Here is a 21,593-nt window from a genome sequence, read left to right on the forward strand (position 1 = left end):
CAGAGTTTTAGAATCTGCCTATTTTCTCTGTCAGATATTTTTCCTGATTATCTTTGCAAATCCAGCCAGATGGATTTGCAGCACCAGATCTCTTTCCCCCCCTGTGGTTGCTGTCAAAGTCAAGAACAAAAACTTTCTGATTTCAAGATTATTATTGTTGTACATTATTATATGTCTGACCTTTGAAACATATATTCTGTATCACCACTATCTCTTACTTTGTGCAAAGTTCATCTGTTATCTAAATAAATGTCACATTTGGGATCTTGTTAAACCTTCAGCCTCAGCAACAATAACTGTGAATTTCTGGGGTTTGCTCAGACAGTGTAAGAGAAACATTTATTTCATCGGTTTGGACTATTCAACCTTTAAAATTTCACAGAGTCTATTTGTCCTTGCGCTATGAGAAAAGAATAACATCTCCAGATCATTCATTATTTTGTATTCTTTCCCTGTCCCATTTATTTATCTGCTTCCCAAGAAACTTTTCTCACAGGAATGTATCTATGATGATTTTCACTGCTCTGTTATGAGTCCATCTCCTGTGTCATAATAGTTTGCTTGGTTGGGTTTTGAGGCAGCAAAGCCACAAAATCAGGGTGTATGGCAGCTCATAAAAATACTTCTTACAAGAAAGAGACTCTAAAAGCAGACAGAAGGTTCTGCTAAAAATAACCATGAAGACATGAGCTTAACCAACAAGTATTTTATTGAGCATACTTAGTGAATCCTTGCACACTATAATTTCCTAAGTCCTCTGGCCTTTTTCCAGCAGGGCCAACACAGACAACTGGAATTAAACTTCTTCCTAAAAATAAAGCAAGATTAGACTGACTTTGGAAGTGACTCCTTCAACACCTCAGAATCTTCTGGCTCATAATAAGGTTCCAAAACAGGTTTTAATTTGACTTCCTCTGGTAACTTGTGAGCATCTTCTCTCCTGCTTCCGTCCCTCAAAAGCGGAACCAACGTTTTCCAGTGTTTCCCTGAAACTACAAAAGGAAGGAATGCTTAATTTTTCCCCCCTCCACAGAATCACAAAATATACAAGTGGTTTAAATAGGAAGCTGATGAAAGAAGAAGAAGAAAGAAGCAGGAACAAAGGGCTTTGTGGTTTTCTTGCCCATGCTGTTGCATGAGTTTTCCATCTTCCAGCTGGCAAGTCCAGCACAGACTGACTGCACACTTCAATCCTTCTGTGCTGGGGGCTCAGGATTTACACATTATCTGCCTTGTAAAATCTTCATTCAGAATGACAGATCTATGGGGCGTTTATTTCCCAAGAGTCAAAGTGCTGTGAGCGATGAGCCCATTTCATCCTTCGAATTTGTGCTGACTGGGAACGACATCAACTTAGTTACTGAATTACCACTAAGTGCAGAACACTGAGTGCCCTCTAACAATTAATCCATGCTGCTGCTGTCCCCAGTGTGCAGCCCACACCAGGATTTAGGTCCCTGAAACCCTCACCTCTGCCAGGTTTAATAGAGAAACTGGGATTCCGCCTGAGGTCCCCGGAGTATCCGGGGTCTTCGTTGATTATGCCCAGATTCGTGTTCCATGTGGACCAGTTCACTTCATCAACCCTGGGGAGAGAACAACAAACCCAATATCTGTTCTAAGCATCACCAGACAACTCCAGGATGAGTTTATATCCCAAACTGCCACCTTTCAAGCCTCAGATCTGACCTAAAAATCAGATTAAACTGACTACTGTAGGCAGTATCAGCGCACTACTTCCAAGAGTTCTCCAGGGGGAACGATCTGCTTCCTACCACCAGATACCTTAATGTTGTCTATCTGCAAAAGATTGCTCATTGGACACACAAACAGGTTACCTAAAGCACCATCTGTAATCATCCTGGCCATCAGGTGTGATCCCCACCAGGACTTGCTTCCCGGAGCGGAACGAGCGCCTCAAGCAGTTCAAGTAGCTGTTTTCGATGTCCAAGATTGTGATGGCTCTCTGCCAGGTAAGAGAAAGCAAAACACTGAGAGGCTGCTGGTCAGAGCCATACAAATCCTGAATTCTGCCTTTCTTTTATAGACCTTCAGTATTTATCATTGTCATCATCTTAGAGCAGCCACTGTAACCATCTCTGAAATATCACCCCCTGTTAATGTCATTAAAAATGCTAAATTACTGCCCTGTGATTAGAGCTATGAAGTTCCCTTTCTTACCTCAAACAAAAACTGATGTGCCTTTGAGATTCTGGTAAAGATTGGTTTTCCCCTTGCATAATCCCTGTCTGCATAGCCTGATCAGGATTTTCCATCATCAAAAGCCCAAATAATTTTGTCTAATTACAAAAGTACTTCTTCTCTTAAACCCTGAACATCTGTGGAACACTGGGAACATCTGCTCAGGCAAAACATCAAATAGCCATGGAAAAGGAACCAATATCCTTTTTTCAGGAGCTGTTCAGGGGAATCAGAAAGAAGCAGTGACCTGTTATTTAGCAAGATGACAGTTCCTAAAGATTCCCTCTGATATTCCTGATGATTTCCCACACCCTCTTTCTCAGATAGCGGCCTCCCAGACCAACACACCTGCAGTTTCCAGATGCTCTTGCTCTCCTGGGCGATTTTGTTGACGGTCTCCCCCATCAGCGCGATGAGCATGTTGAGCAGGAGGATGTAGGTGAGGATGACGTAGAGAACCAGGAGGATGACAAAGACAGACTTGAACCTGTAGTTCTCTGTGAACTCCAGGTCCCCCATGCCGATGGTGAACTTGAAGAGCTCCAGGCAGGTGTAATACAGGCTGTTGTAGGACGTGCGGCCTCGTTTCACGTGGCAGCAGCGGGAACTGTCAGGGGTGTTCGTCTCTTGCCCCTCGTTGTCATCTTCGATTAAAGTCACCACAGCTGTTGCAAAAGGAGAGTCACACAGGCAGGATGAAAATGCAGTTTGGGATCATAATTCCTTTGCAAGCAGCGAAATGAGTATAGAGGTAAAGCACGTTATAGTACATTGGCTCCTATAAAATATTCCCAATAACTGACACCTCTCAGAAGGTGTTCCCTCAGCTTTCTCTACAAAGAACAGGATGACTGAATGTTTTTCCATCAGCTTTGGAAAGCAGTTCAAGACCCAGGGATGAAAAGCTGTATGAAATGACTACAGATAATTGTTATTCTGAAGAGATATTTTTTGTAATTAGGCTGATTTTTTTAGTTTTTAGTTGGAAACAAAAAGTCTAAGCAACTTGAAAATAAAACTTTCTGAGACTCTTTAAAGTAACAAAAAGTAACTCCAATTTACCTGTAGAAAATCCCAAGAGGAACACCAGATAGACAAACATGAAGCGACACAAATCTCTAAGGATCATCTGCAACATGAAACCAGAGTATTTTTATATTGCTGAAACTTGAATATGAACTGCAACAAAAACTGGTAGTAAATCCTGCTTCAGCTCAAGGAGGCATTTGCATCAACTGGCTGTTCATGCATTAAAAACTGTTGTTTATCCTGCTGAGATGATAAACTTTTAATACAGAAAACATTTTTCTTTGTTATTCACGCAAAAGTTTACACACATGTGCAACGCATATGCCTGTCAAATAGTTTCCTCTTTGTGAGTATAAAGCACATTAAGACAGTTACAACTTTCTTCCCCTCTTGGGCTGGCTGTCTACATCATACAGAGAGGTTTATTAGCCAGCTACTGCCTCTTAGCTAATTGCTCTGTTTGGTAACATTTGAACTACACCTAAAGAAGTTTCCAGCTGGTAGAAAGCTGGATCATTTCACTCCAGAGCAATTTGCACTGTTCTCAGTCTCCTTTCATCCATGCTTGTCCAACTGTAGTTATTTTGAAGCATGGCAGATAGTAAACATCATCATCATCATCATATCAAGACTGCTATAAAATGTATGGATCTACATCACTGAAACTTGATCACTTCACTCAGAAGATGCCAGCAAATTTAGCAGAGTGTTCTGAGCTCTCCCAGTGGCAGCCTGGAGGCAGATATGGAACATGTGTCCTGGAAATGGGGCTGATGGCAGCACTGTCCCACCCTGGGCACACCTCCCTGCACTGACCTTGGCAATCATGACAGAGTAAATGCCCATCTGCTGGAAGCCACGGGTGTAGTAGAGCATGTTGGCCCAGCCCAGGGCCAAGGAGAACACCATGGAAGCCACGTAGAGTTCCTGACCACAGAAGTACAGCACCACAGAGCTCAGGAGGAGCAAGGAGTGAACAAAGCTGAAAGACAAGCAAGATCTGAATGCAGAGGGCTGAGCTGGCCACGGGTGGGGGGCACAGAGGAGCCCCACGGGGTGTACAGCAGGATGAGGGATTCCCCCTGTTTAGTGCGCTCCAAATGGGAAGAGGAAGGACCCAAATGTTCAGAGGAAAAGCTCCCTTTAGCAAAGGGAGGATTTCTGCACATCCAATGTGTAAGTCCAGCTTGGAGATCTATTCCTAACTCTGCTGCATGACCCAGTCACTGAACATCCAGACACTTAATTTGCTTTACCTCCAAAGGGGAGGTCACTGACCCAGACCCATCTGTTCAGTGATATCCGCCAGCTACTCTGTTGTAAAGACCAGGAATTTATAGGAAAGCATCTGCCTATTACAGGTGGCTTCAGCCAGAACTACAGATCTCACACACACATCTGTTTGTGGCTGAGATGCAACCAAAGATATTGGAGCTTACAAAAGAACTTCACTGTAGCCATCAATGATCAGCGTCTTGAGTGACGGGCGCCTCTGCACGAAGTATTGGATCTGGAAAGAAAAGGGAACCAAGACCAGGTTTGCCTCAAGGAGGGATTAACCATCCCCTGTGAATGCATCAGCTAAGCCCTGATCCCTGCACCAGGGAGCTGGTACCTATTAAAATCACAAGAACAGCTGAAAAACAACACTGGCACAATATGTCAGGAGGACTCTTCCAGCAACGCTTGAATTCTCTCACATCTGGTGCCTCTTTTGAAGGCAACAACCTCTTCACTCCCTGTTTGAGGACCTGGGAGTCACTGCACCCTTTCCACTGCCCCCAAGGGGGACTTTGGGCTAAGCCAGGTAACCTCTAGAGAAGGGCTGGCTGTTTGCAACACCCCATCCTTAAGCTTTGGCAAAGCTAATTGCCAAGATGCTGGTTGCCTTCTAAAGACAACCTTTTTTTATAAATAGATAAAATTGTATCTTAGCTCATTTGTAGCCTGAGAATTCCTAATCAGGCCTAGGAAAAAGATTTGTTGCTCTTGACTAAAATATGGATCATTTTAGCAGCCAGTGCTAATGAATAGGAAAAGCTTGTTTGACTCTCCCCTACATCAACACAAACAGCAAAAGGGAAATTTTCAAATATCTTACCCCTCTGAAAAAAAAATAGAGGCCTCCCAGAACACTCAGGATCTCTCCAGTCACTCGAAAATACTCCCCAGTGGTGTGACCAAAGGCGAAGGGAGGCTGTGTAAGACAGGAAGATATGCTCAGCAGAACTGGAGACAGGAAAGAGCTGGCCCTGCCAGCAGCTGAAAGCAACTAAATTGTGTGTGGGGGGGGAACAGGTTAAATTTCTGAATGTCCTGCAGGGAATCAAGCAGGGTGAAAATCTCCCTTCTCTTTTCAGGAAAGAGGAAATTTCTGATGTTAGGAGCACACATTCAGATGGAGGCACATTGGGGATGTCACGCACGGGGTGGCTCCCCTGCCACGTGCCAGAGGGACGTACCTTCTGGTCCTTCTGCACAGGTCTGTAGTAAGCAGCTGCAGTGAGGATGCTGATGTGCAAGGTGTAGACAAAGAAGTTGAAGTAAAACAAGTGCTTGACAAACCGGTCCCACTTGTCCTGCAGGAGCCTGTTAAGGGGCTCCACCAGCAGCATCTCGTGCCGGTTCTGAGCAGAAGGAGAAAGAGGAGAGTCTTGCTGGGACCAGCACGTACCAGACTTTGAAAGAAAAACAAAATATATCCATCTAAAGCAAATGTTCCCTTAAACTCAGGAGGGGAGGTTGCTCTTTTATGGCAAGGAGGCAAAAGGTGCCCTGTGTGGGCCACGAATCCCTTCCCCAGCAGTCCCCCAGATTGGGAATGAAATGCAGAGGAGGTGCAATACTCACTGGTGTCTCACTGCTGTAGGCAAGAATCTCCAGCACTGAATTTTTCTCACATGTGTCTATACAGGACAGGTCATAAAGAGAGGAGTGGACAGGTCCATATGCCCATTCAGTGAACTTCCTAGACAGGTGTCTGCACTCGGGATCTTTGATCTCTCGTCTGAGGATGTAAGCGAAAATCTAATTGCAAAAGAACAAGTACAACCAACATTTCAGTGCTAATGGACTTCTTGTTCCTCAGCATCTCCACAAGAAAGGATGGGTAGTTTCTCCCTACTTTAAATGAGCTGAGGCCAAACTACTGGAGCACTGTGTTCTCAAGGAAACACAGTTAATTTTCTTAGTGGATGCTGGGAGATGAGAGATATAAATACCTCTTACAGCTTGGCATTATCTGTTTCAAAACTGCAAGAGAAAAGCAGAGGTGCATGTTACACCTCTCTGAGCACACAGTCACTGCATGGGGACTGCCAGAGGATGAGTTGTATCAGCAGGCAAAAGGGTTCCAGTGGTTTCCTCTTGGGCTGCCTTGCACACCAGGGGTGCATGAATAATACCAGCTGGGCACAGACCACACACACACTTCATGGCCTTTAAGAACTGTACAGTTTTGCATGTTAAGCTGCAGCATCAGTTCCTATTAACTAAAAGGCCCCAATAATAAAGTTATAAACCCCATCTTGCATGAATGTTTTACACGTGCTCTCTGTAACTTGATACAATAACGGGACAGTAAAACACCTTCTCTCACCTACCCCTATCTTCCCTGTTTTGGCTGCCAGGGTTAATGGAGTCAGCCCTTTCTTGTTGGTGAGCTCTTCCAGCTTCAGGATTGGATTAATCTTGGCCCCAAGGATCAATATGTTATTGTACATCTTGGTTACAAACTTGGTGTTATCCTTGGTGTTATCTGCGATCTCCACCAGGGTGTGCAGGACCATGTTGCCCATGGAATCCTCAGCAGCAATGTTGGCTGCCTGGTAGGGATTCTCCAGGAGGAATTTCACAATGCAGAGCTGGTTGGTGCAGGCAGCCAGGGACAAGGGCAGCTCCCCTACAGGAAGCAAATAGAAGGAGTGGTCAGAAAGTCCACTACTTACAGGTGCATAACCATAAAGTTCATGTTGTTTTCATCTGGCACTAAGATGATGTGGATTCCTCTGTTACAATCAGATTTTCTTTGGTTTTACTGCATCACAGAAACACAGCTGCTTCAAAAAAGCACTGACAGGACAGGAGCAGAAGGTTAAAACCTTTCAAAGGATACAGGGCTCAGAGAACACCAAGCTCACAACTGAACACCATTAACTACCAACTGTGTTTGTTTATAAGCTCAGTTTTTGGGAGTAAATATTTGTCCTGATGGTGGAACAGCCCATCTGGTACTTCTGAGCCTCCAGTCCCACATAAACAGGATTATTTCACAGCTTGCACTTGGGGTGATGCTAGGATAACTCCATCAGTAAAGCCCATACTGTGCTCACTCCTACCAAAATAAAAGCCAGATTTCCCTTTGATTTTCCTGAAGAACTCCCCACAGGCTCTTGCATGAACATCTGCTCCGTTCTGGACCAAGAGCTTCACCAGGTACATGTTCCTTCTCTCGATGGCGATGTGAAGAGCAGTCTGGCCTACAGAGACACCCATCAGACAGAAATCCTCAGCACTTGGCACACACACTGAGAGCTTTCAGCACTGCAGGTCACTCAGCACCATGTCAGATGGTGGAACCCAGAGCTCTGCAGACTAAAAAGCTCCAGAACAAAAGAGAAAAAATCCCCACACAAACAGCAAATGATGCACAGTCCCCGAACTTGCTATATTAAAAATGGCAGAATATTGCACAGAACACACTCCCAGCACAAATGCACAGATTGTGAACCACACAATGGAACTTTGGGGTGCTGCATCCTCAGGCAGAGGGCCTCGTGCAGGAGGCTCAGTCTCAGCACCCCGAGGATTCCCTGCAGCAGCCACTTCTCTTACCCTTGTAGTAGTTGTCAGTGTATTCTGCATTAACAAACTCTTTCAGAGTTCCAGTTTTCCTTGCAATGTCCAGCAGCAAGGGAATGGTATCATTTTTCCCGTCATGCAGGTTCAGCATGGCTTTCAGTAAACAGGTTTTCCCAGTTTCAGGCTCTGTAACACAAAAGATTGAAGGTGTATTGAAGTGATTACAGACCCACCATCTACACCCAGGCAAGCAGGAATTAATGAGGTGCTTTTCAAAAGACAAGGAAACTCATTTAGGGGTTTGCAGAGAAAATTTCAGCTCCTGTAACCTTACAATCAATGGGCTGCCCAATCAATAGGGCAGCAGTGGCTATTAAAAGACCTCCTGCAGACATAGAACATAATTATCTTTTTTTTTTTTGTTTTCATCTCAGGAGCACTACTGGAAGAAGAAGAGGGCAGCTGAAGGCATGTGGCACTAAAGGGTACCTTTGAACTCCTCATCTGTGAGATGCTTGAAGGTTCTGTTAAGGTAGAGCAGCAGGTCACTCAGGTCCTTTGTGTTGCCTCGGGCTACGGCATCAAAGATCCTTCTGCGGTCGTAAAATTTGAAAGCTTTTTCTGAGCAGCCTGTGATGGAATCTGTAGACAGGAGCCTAACAAGGGTGAATTCTGGTTAGTAAAAGTCAGATACTAAAAGTTAGATGTTTAACAGAATTTTTATAAAACTGTCAGGATAATATTTTTTAATTGCTTGCGTGAAGTAGTAAATACAGGTTAGAATAGATGGATCTGCAAGATCAACAAAGCCTGCAAGCAACTGTTCTGATAAAGTTATGTATTACTTGCTGAAAAGCTGAGAACAAGACTTAGAAGAGGCACTCCAGTATGGCAGTGACACTGCAGGTCTGGAGCCAAGCGATTCCTTGTTCTCATTCTGAGTGATGTCCATTCACTGAAGAGTCAGTTAAGGCCTACTGCTAATTTTGGGCAAAATATCCACGATCCTCTGAATTTTCAGAGATGCCAAAACAGCCACTATCCCTTTCAATTGCAACACTCCCCATTTTGGCAGAGAAAACAACTGAAAAAACCAGTCACGCCCGTGTGGAGAGAACAAACGGTGCTCTAAGAACCATGGCCTGCAGTTGGCAAACTGTTCCTCACAACCAGGTCTTGGGAAGGGGTAAACTTACTTGTGAAGTTTCCCCCTCTCCAAATTGACATTAAATTTGATGACAGAAGGTGCCACCAGGTGATCCATCTGGTAAAAGGAGTCCATGGGAGCCATGTTCTTGTCGCTGTCCCCCATCACAAACCGCCCACGCCTCGCAAAGATGTTGCTCTTGGGTGGCTGCACCCTGGTGCTGGGGGGGCCCTGGGAGCTGTCAGATGTTTCCAGGACAGAGTCCTCCCCTTCTGCATGTTCATCTGCCCCTTCAGATTCCTCCATGTCAAAGCTGCCGAATTTCTTCATCTTCCCAAGGATGGAGGACATGGTGAGCAGGCAGTCTGTGAGGAAGGACACAAACACCCAAGGTCAGCATTTTACAGGGCCACGAGTCCCTTTTTGCCTCAGAACACTCTCCATGAACAGCAGGGAGTGGATTGGTTGCTCTCATCCCAGAAATGAGGCAGATGGACACCTATTCACCGTGCACAGAGTTGGAACACTTTAGTAGGTCATTAGCTCCATGTTTGTTGCTATCCTCACTGCCCTTCCCCATTCCAGACTGGACAAAGCCAGCCAGAGCACCCCAGGGCTTGCCAGCCATCCCACTGCAGAGCTGACTCCTGCTTAAAAACAGGGCCTCATCCCCCTCCAGTCACTGGTAAAGCCTGAAAAACCTCAAGCCTCAACATCCTCTACTTTCTAACTGGTTTGTGCCATAATTTCTTCTCATGATTGTATCAGGCAGGTGAAAGCAGCCTGTTGGTGCCAACACAGGGTCGCTGAGCACAGAGGGGCTTCCTGCACACAGGAAAACTATCACTTAATGGCTTTGCCAGAATTCTGGCAGTGCTGGATGAAAATTGGTGTGTGACTCCTGAGAGAGGAGTGTCAAACATGAGACACAGGAACAGGAAGGGAAAGGTTACCACGGGTAAGGGGTGACTGTAAGACCACACGTCTGATTTACAATCACAAAGAACTTTACAGGAGTTAACAAATACAGAACCACAGAACGGTCTGGGTGGGAAGGGACCTTAAAGATCATCACATTCCAACCTCCCTGCCATGGGCAGGGACACCTCCCACTAGCCCAGGTTGCTCCAAGCCCTGTCCAACTTGGCCTTGGACTCTTGCAGGGATGGGGCAGCCACAGCTTCTCTGGGCAGCCTGTCCTGGGGCCTCCCCCACCTCACAGATAAGACACTCCACTGAAAATAGAACAAGCTGCTATTTTATTTTTTTTCCCCTTTCTTATCAAACAGTTTTAAGCAGACAAATGTTATCTGCATGCCACTGAATTCAAAATGTTCTGGAACTGCAGCAGTGGAGACAGGAATACGTCATATTCCAACTGCTGCACCACTGGCTCAGAAACATCCTCTGAAATCCTACATTGCTCGGAAATCACACAGCTTTGAGCACAGAAATGGCACACAATCTTTAAAAAGCCTTACATTATAAACCACATTACAGTGGTCAGTAATCTTCTGTGTAAATCCAGTGTGAAAACAACACCATAACCAGGCTTCAAGGTTGTTTCTCTTCACGAGAATGTTCTGAGGGTTGTCTGAAAGCCCACATTGTACATTAAAGCTGGGTTTTCAGTTCTGTGGGAATACTTCATATTTATATCAAGGGTCACTTACCTTTTTCTGTGCAAGTAAGACAGGAAAGAAACTTGGGTCAGGCATTTGTATTTTCCATGTAAAGAAAACATCAATTGGAAGCAAACCAGCATAGTATGGACAAAATACTAATAACTGCAATTTAACTCACCCACCTTTCAAGTTCTTTGTGTCCTTAGAATCACTCAGAAAGAATAATATAATAACTTATTAATTTATTTGTTCTATAAAGAAGAAATCAAAATATTTCCATTTGGAATAGGACACTAAAATTAGAGTAGAACAACTATTTCAATAGAAAAGGAATAAAACCAGTTCTATTAAAAAAATAGAAAAACATACAGTGGGAATACAGTCATGTATAATTTTAATTTTGTGTCTTATTTAAATTAACGTGGATTGAGCCAAAAACATCGGCGAGATGGCCACGGAAAATAGAATCACTTATTTCCCACAGAATAAATGCAATTTTAAAATGTGCAGAACAGGCTCAATCCTGCTCTAGTCACTGTATGAGCTTTCCTTTCCAAACCCTGTTGAAAATATATTTGATAAGGAAGACAAAGCTGCATTTCCTCATGAGTATGAATTTGCAAGGGAATTCTTTTAAAAAATATTATCTGTTCTACTAAAAATGTAAACTACTTGAACTCCCTGAAACCCATATGCATTGAAATTTGACACAATAAATAAGGAAATATTTCTGATAGAAAGCCTTGCCACATCACAACTTATAATAAATAATAAAGAGAGTTTAGAAAGAACTAACCACAAATATACATGCAGAACTTACAAATACTGACAAAAATCCCGTCTTCCAAAAAATAGTCCAGTCTCAGTAAACACCCAGTGATCTCCAGGAATTTGGTGCCAGATATTCCTCCTTCCAAGGTGCCTGGACTGAAAAGCCCTCAGAGTTTGCTTCTCCACTTCATTTGTCTGCAAAAGTGTGGCATGTGCTGATTCTCAGATTCCAGGGAAGTTCACCAGAAGAAGACAGAATAGAGCAATAAGATAATTAAGAACAATTCTGGAACCAGAAGCATCAGTGGCTTCTATTCCCAAAGGTTTCGCAGAGCTCTTTACAAGAATTGCAGTGAGTTGCTGTTGTTTTTTCCTCCCTTTTAATTGCATTTAGTAATGGATATTCTTCTCCAGATTTCCTCTTGTAAATACACTCAACTTTGCAAAAAAAAAAACATCCAAACCACCAGACAGCAATTGTTTCTGTGGGTCACAGTTTCATTTCAATTTGTGAAACTTTGTAAAATGGGCCACAGTGATCTTTCTGGACATCTTTCTTGGGTGGCTGATTTAAAGAGAATTATTTTAAAGATGAGCTGATTCAGAACAGAGCTGAGCAAGAACCAATGACAGAAAGTCCTAAAGCCTTTCCATTGTTCCACATTCCTACCAGGTTTTATTTCAATTATATATGTAACAGTCAGCTCCTAAATATTAATTAGGAAAAATATCTTATCTAATCCAAGATGGATCTAATACTCTCAAAAATGAGGAACTGTGTCAAATGTTGTTAAATATATAATTTAAATATGATCTTTCTGACAAAAACTGGTTTAGAGAAAGAATTTTTCCAGAGGCTGGGGTGACAGGCTGGGAGCAACCCCCAAGCCCCCTGAGGTTATGAGATTATGAAATTATTTAACGAACTGATCTGGGCTACATTTTGCAAAAGGCAGCTGTCTTTCTAGTCCTGCCATCTATCTATCCATAGATGTATAAAAGAATTATACATTTGCCTATTTAATAGCAAACTAATTATGCTCCCTAGAACACCCTATGGCATTGTATCAAATGGAGTAACAAACCTATTTATTAATGCATTAATCTAGATTACCAACGAGGCAGGTCCTCAGCCGCTGCTCCTGGAGCCTCTCACTCAACATCACAATTAACCCCCTCACCATTTCCAGAGCAGGGACTCAGTAGGAAAACTCCCTGGAGCAGTGGAGGGTCTCCCTTACTCAGTCTCTGGCTTTTTGCTGCTGCCTTTTGCTAAATGTTCCTTCTCCCTCTTCTCCCGTTCCAGCACCAGCTCCTCCAGTCTCACTGTGCTCCCATGGATGCACTTTGGGAGTTTTCTGCTGCTTCCTGAGGGCTCCTTTAGCAGCTGCTTGGCCTGCGTTTTCTGGGAAGATGTTATTTCCTTCTCCACTGCTTTTTGCAACACTTGTTGGACATCTCATATTGCATCTCAGCAGGGACCTGGTTTTTGGGAGATGTGAGTGCTTGTCAAAATAAGGCAGTAATAAGCAAGAAGGAATTTATTCCTTTTCCTTGAGCCTGCCTCCAACACGCTGCCAAGGTTTTGTGCAACTCCTGTGCTTGAGAGGGGTTTTACCCACTAAGAGCCCTCTCCATCACTGCAAATGGAAAACCATCAGCAGATGTGCCAGAGATCCTAAAGATGAATCCAGGGCTGGCCTGCAGCTCAGAGACAGCCTTGCTTTTGCTAACAGAACCTCATACCAGGCCATGATTCACCAGCTCCCGGAAGCAAATGTCACTTGATCTCATGGGAAACAGGGCACAGGAACAGTATCATCAGCTCTTTCCAGTGATTCAATAAAAATGAAAGCAGATGTGCTGATGCAAAAATATCATAATGTAAGAGGGGAGACAACATGTAACAAATTCAGACTTTTCTTTAATTTAGTCTGCACTTTCTCTGTAATTCCTTGATATGCCAACAGTTGCCTGAACATGACATGGAACAGATGCAGAGAGAGAGGGAGGAGGGAGTTGGAAATTCAGCATCTCTGTAATTAAAATCTCCGAACTCAGCACAGCTTTTCACTATAAAAATGTCAGTCCTGATGTTGCCAATGAGCAAGATAGCAATCCATGTCCATATTTCAGTGGGAACACCTGCTGATGTAGAAAACATCTTCCTTGCTTCCCAGTGTCATTTGAGCAGAACAAGTGTACATATAGCTTGGTTTACTCTGAAACTAGAGAATGTTTTCATGTTAAAATTAAGAGTAAGGGAAGAAATAAAGTCTAAGAGCATAACACGGGGGACAAAACCATGGAAATTTTAAGGGAATGCACATGAGCAATACACAACATTAAAACCAGATTAGTCAGGCTAATTGATTAAAGCTTAATTTGATACAATACAGGAAGGGCACAAGAAGAAACACCTTGAGATCAAATACACTAAAATAGCTCCTCCAGTTTATCTCAAATTCTGATTGTTTCGGAGAGGCCCTGATCTAAAACCCAAACATAACTATGTATGTCAAATAAAGAATTACTTCTCACCCTGTAAATGCATTTTCCACTGGCTACAATCCCTGCACTTCAGGCATCTCCAGCAGCCCAGTCATGCCTTTGACCATGCACCCAAAGAGAGTACAAACAAACAGAATAGAAACAACCTTCCATGGTTTATTTTCATTATTTTGTCAGTGTTCAGTCCAAGGTATCATTCCATCTTTTACAGAGACAACATGCAATCCATGAAAACTGGCATTTGTTCTGTGCAGGATCCACCAAACCCCCCCAGACAAGGCTGACACCATGGTCTGCTGGCTCTACGTCTGTATATTGTGAGACAGCTTAAGGACAAGAAGTCTCTAATGAAAGCATCAGAGGAAGTTAGAGCTGCTCTTCTCTCCTAGGCCTTCCAAACATATTCCTACCAGGAAAATGAGCCTCGTGTGAAGCACCATTTTATGCAGAAAGTTAATGGATCTCTCCCAGTCACTCAGACAAATGTAATGTGGTAATTACTGCTCATTTCACAAATGGGAATGGCAGAGCACCGAAATGTGCAGACCCAGAAGGGGAATTGGACATTAAATGCAGGGTTTTTTCCCCTCTGTAATGAGTGAGGATGAAGTGAAAAGAAACACTGCACAGCCAGGAAGAAAACAGAAGCTCCATCTCAGGCGGTTCCAAACAAGCCCTTTATTTCCTATGGAACATCACCATGGCAGCCCCCACAGCAGCATCGACATCCTTCCCATAAACTACGGGGAAGGGAAAAGTCCTTTCCACCTCCTGCCTCAGCACCTCGTTCCTGGCCAGGGCAGAGCCGCTGCCCAGGATCCTCCTGATGCCCGTGTCCACCAGGTGCTGCACAGAGAACATGGAGCAGAGGTTCTGGATGATCCCACGGCACACAGCTCTGGTGACACGGCCCAGGGACAGCTCAGAGGCACCGATGTTGGTCACGGATCCCAACTGCTCGGGAAGGTGTCTCTCTCCAAATATGGTTGGGCGGACTGAGAGCTCGCTGTGGTTTTGGGCCAAGGCTGCTTGGATTATCCGTGTATAGATGGCAGATTCCTGGACCTGAAGTCCTGCAGATGGGAAATACCAGGTTACTAGTCTGGTGGACACTTACAGTGGACACCTATCCATCTGTTCAGCAAAATATTGGATATCTTTTTCCACGTCCCAAGGGTGACTGTTTTTTCCAGGATCATGAACCACAGTTCTCCCACCCAACTGTATCTAGGATGTGTGATACTAAAACCTTCTCTGCAACTGCCTTTCCTGGCAATACAGCTATTCCTGGTCACCTGCACTGTGCCAAGTTACACAAAGCAACAGCAGGCACTAACGGCAGACAGCAGCTTCAGTGTCTGGATTCCTTGTGAAGGTGGAGCTCACCTCAAGTACTCGCTGAAAGAACAATTTCAGAGCTTACTTTTGCATTGCAAAACCCAAGAGATTATTAAACAATCTGTGAAGACCACATTTAAAGCACTTAGAAGTTTAGAGTTCTGCAAAAGGCAGAATCAAGGGACCCAACCAAGGGACTCCTCTGGACTGCAGTCACACAAAATGAGAGGCTGTTGTCCTCAAATCTGCCATTTTTCCCTTGTGAAAATCAACTTGCACAAAGTAATTCTCTTCTGTCCTCGAAACCAAAGAAGACCTAGAGGCAACGTGAACGTGGAGTCCAAGCACGACTGTCCCAGCATGTTCATCAGCAGGAAAATTCCAGAGATCCAGGAAGCCTGGCCCAAGAGTTACATCCTTGTTCCCTGTATGGCAGGACAGAACAACTTGAAAAGGACTTACCCAGCTCCTCTGTCCACTGTGCCACCATGCCCACAAATGCTGCCAGCACGTTGCCCCCGTTGAGTGACGCTGCCACTGCCAAGTAATCCCCACTGAAGTAGGGGAAATAAGTAACAGCTGAGGAAGGATCTGGTGTCTCTGGAGGCTGGAAACCCGAAGGCATTGATATGGTCAGCTGAGCAGAGGTACTGATATTAAGAACTAGAAAAAAGAAATTAAAAAAAAGAAAATAATCAGTGTTTTATTATCCCATCCCTGAAGGAGGACAACGAGGAAAACAAATTAGACATCAAAATGACCATACCTGCATCAGTCCTCTCAGTCAGACAGGAATAAACAGAGCACTGGAAATCTCCCAGAGCAATTCCTACTTTTACTCCTTTGGGTATTCCATGCCATGCACGGGTTGTCCTGCCTGCAATGCTTCCAGGGTCTCCCACCTCTGGAAGCAAGTGAACAGGAAAGCCGGATTTTTCCAATCTGAAATCAGAACAACATTATTGGAAGAAAGCAGTTTGGGAACCGTGGCATGACTACAAAGACCTCTTTGAAGTCACAGATGAAGCTGTCCATGTACTTGTGGCTTCTGGATTTATGGATGCTTTCACCTCTTTAGAAAGCTCTGTCTTGGACAAGGGCAGCATTCCAGTCCAATGGGCTGGGTAAACTGGAATAGTCTAGAAGAATAAACAGTTTTCCTTTACATGCAATATGAGTACCTAAGATTGTACAGTTCGTGCTCAGCAAGTTTAACCTGCTGATGACACACAGACAAGCAGTTCCAGGGTAAAGGGACATTCACAAAAACAGCAAAAAAATGCAGCTAAGTGTCAAAGAACTTAAGCTGTCATGCAATTAGTGTTTCAAAACCAAATCACAAAGAGTTAAATCCAACAAACTCCTTATGCAATCAGCTGCAAGATAACACTACAGTGCTACAGCAACAACTCCACATTAGTAAAAGTTCAGTTGGTAAAATGCAAGTTTCTGTCACTCTTTCATACCTTGATGAGAAGATCTTTCACCTTGGAGTCCTGGCCTAACCTAAGCCCTGAATATATAAGGCCTTAGCACTCAGCCCTGAAAGAGTAAATCATTAAAATAAATAAGTAAATAAATAAACTGATTCCCTATAAGATTTCCTGCAGCTTAATAACTCTTTAAGTATTATCACAAGTAACTCTTGGCAGTTATGAAGGAGCTCAGCTGAAAGAACCAAGAAAGTGGTAACTGCCTTTACCAGGACAGAGGGAACAACGTGGCTGCAACATCCACTTGTCCATTCCCACCCACCCCATCCCACCGTGGAAAAGGAGAGAACAGTTATGGGTGTCTGAGCTCTGCTGCTGGGAGGTACTTCTACAAATACTGTGCCAGCTTTTACAAGATTTAAACAGTTACACTTCCCAAAACAGAGCAAACTCTCAATGGTTCAGCAGTACAGGCCACAATTAATTAGGAGTAACTGTGACCCATTTTAATCTGTAGCACATTGACACTCAGGGCCCAAAGAGGCCCCATTGAATGACCTTGGCACTTACATGTCAGTATTCCAGCTTTTGCTTCTGGAATTAAAATACCCCCAGCTGGTAGCATTCTGGACAGACATGAGTGGCTTCTTCAGGTCACACAACATGGCAACCACGTAGTCCTGGATAGTGGCAGCTGCATCATAAGCTTTCAGAAAATCTGGACTTTTAAACAAGACATTTTAAAAAACAAGTGAGGGTTTTTTTGCTTTAAGGCAGTGGGAGTAAGACAACTTCCATTGCTACAGAGAACTTGACACATGGTCTCATCTCATCTAAAAATTAAACTGCCACCTCAGTGATCAACCTGCATTTTGTTGGTTTGTTTGTTTGTTTGTTTTAAATGGAACTTGAAATAAATAGGCAAAATAAATGCTCATTGCAGAGGAAGACACTGGCTCTTTGAGGAAGATGAAACTGAAGAGCAAACCTTGCTGATGCCAAGTCATAAGTGAAAAATTACATCCTCTGCAAACATGCCTCAGCAAAGCAGAGCACTCATAACACCTCATGAGGAGCTCAGCGTCTGGGGAAGGAAGGAACTGAAATTAATTTAGAGGCTTTTTGTTTTAGCATCTGGCAGCAACCAGACCAAGCACTCTGTGACTGTTTTAGGCATGTTGGTGCTTTTCACAAAGAGCACAAGGCAAAATGACAGTGTTCAAAGTGCATCAGCAGAGCTCCTCTGACCGGTACAGTGGACTACAGTTATTCTGTGATGCTTTAAAGCTTCTGTTACCACATGGCCAGAAGCTTTTCTTTTTGTTAAAAATCTGTAGTAACGTTATGAGGTCAGAGACTCCCGTGTGCTCAGTTGCACACAGTTTATATTAAACACTGCCATTTTAAATACTGTTTGACTACTTAATTAAGAGCATGATTACAGAGAAATTCAGCCCCTCAGCCTGCAGCAGCATTACAGGAATAGCAATTGCCACATAAATTCAAGATGAGGAACTGCCTGACACAGCAGCACATTTGGAAAAGCAACGTACCTCTTCTTCAAATACCAGTAGATCGTGGCACATCCAAATCCTGAGGCCAGGCTCACGTGTGACTGTGGCACAGGAAGGGAGGAGAGGAAGGTGGGGCTGCAGCGGCCGTCCTGCCAAGTCACCAGGTGACTGATGAACTGTGGCTCAAAGGCAGGGCCTGTGCCACACTCGCTCCACTTGCAACCTGAAACACAAAGTATCCAAGAAATCCAGTGACTCCCTGCAGTGCAGCCTGCCTGGCATCCCTCATTTCTGGACAGGCTTGATAATTTGTTCAACATACTGGAAAAAGGGCAGAAAGAGAACCAGCAGAGACTGTAATCAAATTATTTGGTCATGGTTTTTCAGCCCCAGATTACTTCATAATGCCAGTCATCCTTTCCTCAAACAGAGCATGGTATCCAAGCCCTTCCTTTTCTCTGAGCACTCCTAGTGCCTGAAGGATCAAGCCACTTACCTCTTGAGATATTAAAGATACTTAAATAGCAGGTGAGACACAAAAAAAAACCCCAACCACAGCTGTGCTATGGGAGCCAAGGAGCTGATATGGCAGCTCTCACTTAGAAACCTCAACCAGGATCTGTCACATCACAACCTGGAGAATGCTGTGGTAGCAACAAACTGCCCATGACAGACAGCACCAAGTTTTATCACCTTTTAAGTCAACATGCTCTTGCTTGTTCCCTTAATTCCCTGTTCAATCAAGACTGCCTGAACTGAATTTCCAATTGGTTTGCTTTTCTAGTTTGAAATGGATTCTAAGAAATATTATTAACCATAATTCTAACCCCAAAGGATGCTTTTAAAATTTTTTATTTGTGTCCCAAAGGGTCCTGGATCCACTTAGTCCACTCAAAACAAATGAGAGCAAACACCCTCTTTCACTTGACAGAAATGAAACTAAAGAGGCATGTGGCTTCAGGACATAAAATATTTACCAATATGACATAAGAACCTATGTCTATGAACCCATGAGGCTTTGTTATGCAGCTCTTGGGACACGTGGAAAGCAAAACAACTCCTTCAGTCCATCAGCCTTTGGATTTCTTTCTTTCTAATCATTTTAGAATTTAACATAAAATTACAGCCAGAAAGGAATAGCAGAGTGTCTCTTCAAGCAATTAAGGCCCTGACAATTTCTGACAGGCAATGAGTAGCACTTTTGGGAAATCTAATCTATGGTTCACAATAAATCTTTGCTTAATCTGCATAAACCCTATTACAGCAAGACTTGTATAACTGCATTTATATATAATTGTTCAGATTACATGCACATCATAAGGTAAAAAGAAAGAAGACATGGAACCACACTCTGGAAGCTTTAGACTTCAGCAGGTTTATAAGGTAAGAAGATAATCCATCCCTGTCTCAGAGGGCTGGCAATCCAAGGCCTGGATTTTTCCAGTATCCTCACTATCCCAAGGATCATCTGGGTATTTGCACAGTCAAGCCCCACGTGACCACCCCACTGCAGCTGATTTTGTTTCTGAGGTCTTGCCAAGCAGCTGAGCATCCAGAATCATGACCACAGTCCTTTCTCAGCTCCCACTAAGAGAAGCACAAGCAACAAAATGAATGCAACATGACAGTCCAGGATATCCTAGGAAAGAAACGGTTTGGGATTTTTTGAGGGGAAGAAACCAGAAAGTTATGGAGATGCTGGACAGATGACAGTTATTCACAACTAACAAGCCACAAATATGTCATTCCTCCTTCATGTAATTGCTGACTCTGCAGGGGTCTCATTAGACTAAATCCTTTAAATAATCCGTGCAAACAATATCATTAACTACAGTAATTATGGGATGTTAAAGAATTAATGTTACCTTTATCACTTTTCCAAAACACAACCCCATGCATTTGTCCTGAAATCCCAATGTGGGTGACTCTCCGGAGCTGCTGCTGAGGTAGAGCAGCCACACACTCATTCAGTGCTCTTATTATTCTCTGGACATCCTGCTCCATTCCCTGCAAGCAGAAAGCATCAGATATTAAATACTGCTCTTCATTTTCCTCATAAAGAGGATTATCCATGTGTTCTGACAGGCATGCAGCCTCCTTTACATCGTCCTAAAGCTCTTCCCTATCCACTCACTGTTGATTTTCATGATGTTGATATTTCACTTCTGGATATTTTACTCCTAAAACTACCCAGCAAACTGATCTGCTCATCAAACTGAACAAACTGTGCCTCAAGAAGTTCTATTGCAGCTTTCACACTTTCAAAGGTTCAAACTACTTTGTGACAGACCAGTATCAAGATTACAAACATAACTACTCAAATATTAGTCTACAGATAAATGTGAACTTTGTGCTTAGGTACTTTTGGCTGCACAAATGTGGCTGTGGGGAGGAGGATTGGCCTGTTTGGTATCTTTGTTTAGAAATTGGCCCTGTACTCACTACAATACTAGGCCAGAGGAATGCTGATGCACATTTTTTATGATTCTGATTCATCCTTTTTTTTAGACTGACCAACACAATGGATGAAAAGATCTTTTATAGTACATGTTCCCGGTTATTTCCACCGGGAATTTCCAGTTATGATTCCATCTCTCATTAAAGTACATAATACCCTTCCAGTTGGCAAGTGGTTGCTGTTCCCTGACTGGGAGTGTCAAAGACAAGGTGGTGGTTCATGGGAGAATAGTTTCAGATTGTCCTGGGCAACTTTCCAAAACCTGGGTCTTTCTTAAATCAAGCAGCTCTACCTGACTTCCTTGAACAGCGAACAGGGAGTGTTTTAACTCTACTTTCAGGTATCCATAAACATGCGGCAACCATGTGTCAATCTCGGCATAAAACAATCCAAGAAAGCCACCGGAATCTGCACAGCGTGGCAAAACCCAGGCGCTACAAGGCAAGACTGGTGTCAGTGTTCCCTGCCAGCCCTTACCTGCGGTCCAGCTTCCAGGCTATCGGTGTGTGCCTGCGTCTCCCTGGAGCAGCTCTGTGCCACCGCCAGCCCCCGCTCTGTCCCTGTCACCAGGGCCGCCTTCACCGACGTGGTGCCCAGGTCTATGCCCAGCACACAGCTGGGCTCAGGGCTGCCCGCCATGGCCCTGAGGGGACTGCTGTCAGCTTGCCCACCGCATCCAGGGGGACCGACACGGCTCCCTGCGCCCCGGAGGGGTTTACCTGCCCTCCAAGAGCCGAGAGCACACGCGGTGTGGGCTCGCAGGGA

The 21,593-nt window shown here is 43.9% G+C and overlaps 2 protein-coding genes across 6 annotated transcripts; both read right to left on the reverse strand.

Annotated features, from left to right (window-relative positions):
• On the reverse strand, window positions 1-12,256 carry TRPV1 (transient receptor potential cation channel subfamily V member 1). 5 transcript variants are annotated; one of them, XM_027891553.1, is made up of 17 exons: window positions 11,624-12,256; window positions 9,228-9,543; window positions 8,521-8,687; window positions 8,065-8,217; window positions 7,569-7,709; window positions 6,834-7,132; window positions 6,082-6,258; window positions 5,694-5,858; window positions 5,333-5,428; window positions 4,671-4,741; window positions 4,048-4,213; window positions 3,265-3,331; window positions 2,551-2,867; window positions 1,839-1,966; window positions 1,471-1,586; window positions 836-992; window positions 1-110 (listed from the first exon to the last, which is right to left on the reverse strand). In XM_027891553.1, the coding sequence occupies exons 2-17, from the start codon at window positions 9,527-9,529 to the stop codon at window positions 8-10; spliced, it is 2,625 nt and encodes an 874-aa protein (XP_027747354.1). In that variant the 5' UTR covers window positions 9,530-9,543; window positions 11,624-12,256; the 3' UTR covers window positions 1-7. The 5 variants fall into 5 exon arrangements, 4 of the variants coding, with proteins under 4 accessions (XP_027747354.1, XP_027747353.1, XP_027747356.1 ...); XM_027891552.1 differs by having other exon boundaries at window positions 5,694-5,909; XM_027891555.1 differs by lacking the exon at window positions 1-110 and having other exon boundaries at window positions 610-992.
• Window positions 12,257-14,740: 2,484 nt separating this feature from the next.
• Window positions 14,741-21,529, reverse strand: SHPK (sedoheptulokinase). The gene is made up of 7 exons (XM_027891516.1): window positions 21,306-21,529; window positions 20,236-20,377; window positions 18,410-18,593; window positions 17,427-17,579; window positions 16,190-16,365; window positions 15,886-16,086; window positions 14,741-15,158 (listed from the first exon to the last, which is right to left on the reverse strand). Exons 1-7 carry the CDS (start codon window positions 21,465-21,467, stop codon window positions 14,764-14,766), a joined length of 1,413 nt encoding a protein of 470 aa, XP_027747317.1. The 5' UTR covers window positions 21,468-21,529; the 3' UTR covers window positions 14,741-14,763.
• Window positions 21,530-21,593: the final 64 nt, after the last annotated feature.

This window comes from Empidonax traillii, unplaced genomic scaffold (genome assembly GCF_003031625.1).
Source record: "Empidonax traillii isolate 1590-97213 ecotype Southwest subspecies unplaced genomic scaffold, ASM303162v1 scaffold322:size1131127, whole genome shotgun sequence".
NCBI lineage: Eukaryota > Metazoa > Chordata > Aves > Passeriformes > Tyrannidae > Empidonax > Empidonax traillii.